Source organism: Chinchilla lanigera, unplaced genomic scaffold, assembly GCF_000276665.1.
Source record: "Chinchilla lanigera isolate Chin_1 unplaced genomic scaffold, ChiLan1.0 scaffold00028, whole genome shotgun sequence".
NCBI classification, from domain to species: domain Eukaryota; kingdom Metazoa; phylum Chordata; class Mammalia; order Rodentia; family Chinchillidae; genus Chinchilla; species Chinchilla lanigera.
In genome coordinates this window covers 19,361,459-19,367,527 of record NW_004955429.1, presented here as the reverse complement: position 1 = coordinate 19,367,527, position 6,069 = coordinate 19,361,459, and the positions used below count along the sequence as shown (strand labels likewise).

At 47.4% G+C, this 6,069-nt stretch overlaps 1 protein-coding gene across 2 annotated transcripts in view; it reads right to left on the bottom strand.

Moving 5' to 3' along the window:
• Acbd7 (acyl-CoA binding domain containing 7) overlaps positions 1–176 on the bottom strand; it is a 5,007-nt gene extending 4,831 nt beyond the window's left edge. Inside the window, exon 1 of one of the 2 annotated variants that reach the window (XM_005387146.2) lies at positions 68–176. In XM_005387146.2, the coding sequence (XP_005387203.1) occupies positions 68–79 (12 nt within the window). In that variant the 5' untranslated portion in view covers positions 80–176. The remainder of the gene's footprint in view (positions 1–67) is intronic. The other variant, XM_005387147.2, reaches the window with a different exon arrangement.
• Between the last annotated feature and the right edge of the window lie 5,893 nt (positions 177–6,069).

Sequence of the window (6,069 nt, the reverse complement as noted above, 5' to 3'; positions counted from 1 at the left end):
GCTCTGGGGCTCCGGCCCGCTCCAGCTGGCACCCGGCGCCCCTCCGCGACGCGGCCCCGCCCGTTACCTGCAGCGACATGACGACCAGCCGCCACCTGCCCCCTCGACGCTCTGGCCGCCGCCCCCCTCCGGCCGCTCCTTAAAGGGCCGCGCGCTCCTCCCCATCGGCCGCTCCCATTGGCTGCGCTCCGGGCCGGGCGGCTCTCATTGGCAGAGAGCGGCGGGGCGGGGCTGGGACGCCTCCGCGGGGTGGGGGTGGGGGTGGGGCGTGATGGGGGTGGCCCGCGGCGGACTGAGCGCCTCCAGGTCGTTCGCGCTGCCGGGTGCTCCTACTCCCTGATGCCTCCACCCGCTGGAAGTAATATACCGGGGACCGGCGCTCAGCTATTGGGATAGCGGTGGACAGTGCAGTGCCTTGTTAAAAAAAGGTTTATTGCGGCTGGGGATTTAGCTCAGCGGCACAGCACCTGCCTGGCAAGCGCGGGGTCGTGAGTTCGATTCCCGGTACCGGAAGACAAAACAAACAAAAAGGCTTATTAAATATACATTACAGATAAATCTCATAGATGCATATCTATGTAAAATTAGGAAAGTAAAAGGCACATCTCTGAACCCAATGTATGTGCTAGTTTAATAAAATTCTGTCTTTAGCCTTTTTTTTTTTTTTTAATGTCTTTTTGGGATAGGGTCTTGGTATGCAGTTCAGGCTGGCCTTGAGCTCACTTTGTAGCCCAGGCTGGTCTCGAACTCGCAGCGGTCCTCCTATCTCAGCCTCCTGAGTGCTGGGATTACAGGTGTGCTCTACCACACCCGGCTCTACCTTCAGTTTTGAGGCCCTTTTGTGGTTCTTTGGATTTTTTGGGACTGGAGAGACAGGGTCTCGCTTCATAGTCCAGGTTGGCCTCAAGCTGGTGATCCTCCTGCCTCAGCACCCTGAGTACTGGGATTACAGGCCAGTGCCACCACGCTGATGGAAGCCCTGTGATTCTCCTGATTCCCTTTCATCTTAACTTTCACATCCATCCTTTCAAGTATTTGCTGAGTGCTTACTGTGAGCAAGGCACTGTGCACTCTCCGCGTCAGCTGTAAGAAGTGCAGCTTGGCGCGCCTGTCTTCTTTCTCTTCTTCCTCCTCCTCTTCTTCGTCTGTCTTCATCTTCTTTGTTGTCTTCCTCGTCTTCTTCATCATCTTTGTTCCCCTCTCCTCCTTCTTTCTCCCGCTGCCTCTCCCCCTCCCGCCCTTCTCCCCCCCTTCTGCCACTGGGGGTTGAATCTGGCAAACAATGAGCTACACCCCCACCCCTTTGTATTTTTGTTTTTGAGACAGCGTCTCACTAAGTTGCCCAGGCTGGCCTTGAACTTGCGGACTTAGTCTCTCAGCATCTGACATCGCAGGCTTCGTGCAACTACATTGGGCTTCGTTTTCTTTATCACAGCCTCCACAGTCCCTGCGGGAGGTTTTAGTGCGTTCTTTGGTCTCTGCTTTTCAGGTTCACTCGGGGCCCCTTTGGCAAACCTGAAACAGGATGTGTGTATATGAACTTGAACTCACAGAAGCTCAGCCATGCCTGGTGCCAGAGGGAGAGGCTGAGGTCGCACCCCTGGCAGCCTCTGCCTGTCACACGCACCCAGATGGAATTTCCTTCGGACACACGCTGGGGCCACTGCCTGACAGGTGGAAGAGCCTCAGTAAATAATGTTGCACTAACAAAGTCGAATGTTATGTTTTTACCTGATTCATACACACAGACATATGTACACATTTCTATCTTTAACGACTTCTCAACTAATTCTGCTTTTTTTTTTTTTTTTTTTTTTTTTTTTTTTTTTTTTTTTTTTTTGTTTTTTCTCCGGTACCGGGAACCGAACTCACGACCTTGCACTTGCCAGGCAGGCGCTTTTGCCGCTGAGCTAAATCCCCAGCCCCTAATTCTGCTTACATTGCTTCTGAAGAGTTTGGACCCATCCAAAACAAAACAAAATAAAAAAATCAACAATAAGAAAACCTGTGTGGGCTGTTTGGAAGGCTGAGACAGAAACCTTTCTTGAACCCAGAAGTTTGAGGCCAGTCTGTACAACATAGCAAATTTCATCTCAAACAAATTACTTTCCTAAAATTTTTAGAGCCTGTTCACGTTAGGCCTCTTCCCTCAAAAAACAAACAAACAAACAAACAAACAAACAAAAAAAACTATAGATCTAAAATTGCTCTTTATATTCCACACTATTTTTGATATGAGAGAATATTGTTAATATCTCTTGATTTTTTTGCCAGAATGTCCATGGAGTTGGCTAATTTATATTCATTTTTTACTATGTATAGATCGCTAATATTTTTCATTTCTGTATCATTTAAACTTCATTGGAGTAAATTCACTAAATATTTTAAAAAATAAAATTGCTCTTTCAAAAATTTCCTGTTAGAACACCCCAGACTTGGGGCTGGGGATTTAGCTCAGTGGCATAGCGCCTGCCTGGCAAGTGCAAGGTTGTGAGTTCAATTCCCGGTACTGGAAAAAAGCCAAAAAAAAAACCATCCCAGACTAAACTCAGTCTTTCAAATATCTTTTTCAGTAGAACGGCACAAAAGAGCCCCAGACAACGTTGAACGTCTCCACACATGCCTGGACTTAGTCCCGCAGCATCTTAGGGCATCTCAGCATGTCAGCGTCTCAGCGGCAAAGCCCGACTGCAGACTGACCTGAGTTCTGAATCCCCTCCGGTATCTCCCGAGTCGAGGATTCTCAGCAGACTCGCAGGGTGCTTCTCATGCACGTCTGTAGTGTTGGTTGAGACTAGGGGTTTCCGCCTCCCAGCCCCTCCGCCTAGGCATGCCCAGCAGCTGCTGTGTTGTCTGTAGAACTGCACGCTGAAGTCCAGGGAGGTTCCTCAGCGCAGTGACTCCCCACTCATGGCATCTGTTACCCGACCTCTGGAATTAGGGATGTTGGCTCATGAGACGAAGGGTGCAGGGAGCTGACATCACGTTGGGCTTGGCTTTGCTTTGGTTTGGGTTGGGTCCCGTTAGGTTCTTTCTCCTTATTGGCCTTACCCGGGGAAGCATAGCATGGTCACCTTGCTACTGCCCAGGAGTTGCCTGGCTGCTTGAAACGTCCCTGTTCCCATTGCCTTGATGCACCAGATGTTCCCCGAGCTGCTGGGTACTCCGTCAGCAGAGCTTCCAATGGCACGGACCTGAAGCCTGTTCTCATTTGACACCTCACCATGCAAGTCTATTCTTAGCAACTGGTTAAAAACACCGATTGTTGTTCACATAACAATTGTTGACATATATATAAAAACACAGAGCAAGTGGAGGGAATGGAGGGAAGAAAAAGATCTGGCAGTCAATTCTACATTCTTCAGACTGTCTGGATGGAACTTTCATTTGTTTCATTAAAGGATTGCAGCTAGCGGCACAATTTACCATCCAGAATCTTAAACTGCTTTATATCATGGTGCAACAGCAAGCAGAAACACTGAAACGACACTCAGGATTTGGAGGCAGATTTATTTATGTCTATGGGTACTGATTGGGAACATTTCCAAAGTATGTTCCCCGAGGCTCAGGGAGGGAGGTTTTTATGGGGTTGCAAGCAAGAAGCAGAGGACTTGGCTGTCTTTGACTGATTCTTACAATATGCATCATAGTGACCAGCTGTGCATTACAGTGACCAGTCATTTCTAGGGAATAGTAGTAACAAGAACTGTAACAGGAACTATTACCTGGGCAACTGACAAACTGGCTGGGGGTGCACTTCTTGCTACAATGGTAAACATATAAATTTAGTAATAGTTCAACTGTAGAATACAAAAAGAAAGCTTTTCTAAGATTTTTAAGCTATTCAAAGTTCTCACAAGTTATTCAATGGCCTGATGCCTTATGTAAAATAATAGCTGTCATTTAAAAGTAAAACTGAGGCCGGGCATGGTGGTGCACACCTGTAATCCCAGCACTTGGGAGGCTGAGGCAGGAGGATCATTTCCAGTTTGAGACCAGCCTGGGCTACAAAGTGAGTTCAAGGCCAGCCTGAACTGCAGAGCGCCACCCTGTCTCAAAAAGACTAAAAACAAACAAACAAATAAATAAATAAATAAAATAAAAGTAAAACTGATCATTTGGAATAGAACGTGAAGGTGACCCTTGGAAGACTATGAGAAACACGGGAAAATTATGTAGAAAAAAAATAAGCACAAAATTTTATTATTTTTAGCATGCACACATATGAAACAAATTAGGAGGGAACTGAAAAGAAACATGTTTGGAGGTGATCAGGTCATGAATAACTTTTTAAAACTTTTTTTGTGGTAATGTTCATGTAACATGAATGGGAGAGTACCTTTGAAAAGTAGTTGTTCATTTTAGCACAATTCTTGTGAAAATCATATTGCTAGTCTAAAAATACAAGCACTGAAATCACAGAGTCTATTTAAATTTTATTAGCATGATTTTACCAGGATTGTCACTGGACTCATCACAATTTACCAAGGATTTATTATGTGTGCCAGGCACTGTGCTAAGCATCTTAAAGAGATCATACCTTCTAATCCTCAAAATAGAAACTATTTTTATCCCTTCACTAGGAAGATAGGGTCTTATGCTGACAAGTCATGACGCTGGGATCTCAACCAGGGCAGCCTGGCTCCAGAGCCCCCTAATGTAGGGAATGACAATCCCTAGAGAAAACGCAAGCTCAGATGATGGTCATTCTCTAAATCTGGGACGGTAGGGGGAAAACTTACACAAATTTCCTTCCCAGTACTCTAGTTTTATAATTAGACCCGTATGTCTCTGTCTTTAGAATTTCATGTTCAGTCCTTCTTCTTCTTTTTTTTTGTTTTTTGTTTTTCTTCTGGTACCAGGAATTGAACTCACGACCTTGCGCCTGCCAGGCAGGCGCTGTGCCGCTGAGCTAAATCCCCAGCCCCTAGCTCTTCTTCTTGAACTAATGATTCATTTTTTAAAACAAAAGCCTGTTGATACTGTGTTCTTTTTCATCTAGTTGTGATAAAAATCGCATTCTACCTCACCCTGTGTACCCTGCAATAATCACTGACCAAAAGCAACACGTTCTGTTTACATTATGACCAGTTAGTTACAAGGTAGGTGATGAAAATTAAAAATATAGAAACTAAGGGGCCAGGGATTCAGCTCAGTGGCGTAGCGCGGGCCTGGCTAGCATGAGGTCCTGAGTTCGATTCCTGGTACCCGCCCCCAAAAAAGAAAATATAGAAACTAGACCCCAAAATGGGAAGGAAAACGATGAGTACAGAGATTGAGAAAAGGAAGACATGGAGAAGAGGAAAAAAAGACCTCCAAATTGGACTGCAGAAGTGAAAGGGAGGGATGGGGCGGGAGAGGCAGCCCGCGAAGTTCCTGCGAAGACAGATCCGGATCCCTGGTCTTTCAAATGTCACTCGGCTCTCCTCCCAATTGAAGACGCCTTCGCGGGCTCCACGAGCTGGACCCCGACCGCAGACTGATGGGGTACTCCGTCCTCCCTCAGCGCACCCCGGTTCCCTCGTCTGTCAGAGGGCTCAGGATTCCTACACAATTCCTAGGAGTACGTGCTCGACTCAACTTCCTATCTAATCCCTCCCACTTTATTTGATTTTCACGACGGGCTTGGATTCTGGGTTTCTGCATAGAGAAGATGTTAGGACGCTACGGCTTAAGGGCAGAAACTAGGAGAGAGAAGACTCCTCCCCCGAGGAGTCTGGAAGCGACTCCAGACCACCAGAGGAGTCTGGAAGCGACTCCAGACTTCCCCGAGGAGTCTGGAAGCGACTCCAGACCACCAGACACGCGAGGTCGCGAGCTGTTACCGTGGCAACCGCAGCTTCTCGCGAGACAGATCTTGCGCCTGCGCACTGCAACTTTAGGCACTAAAGACCTTCAGCGCGAGTCTTTCACTCAAGGTTTTTAAAGGTGGGGCCTTGCCTTGCCTGTTCTGGGCAACGCTGTGGGCCAACTGCCCCCATAGGGGATGACCTAACGTAGAACAAAGAAACGCGGAGCGCTCCGAGTTACTCCGCCCCGCCCACCGCGTTTGGAAGGCGGGGCCGGGAC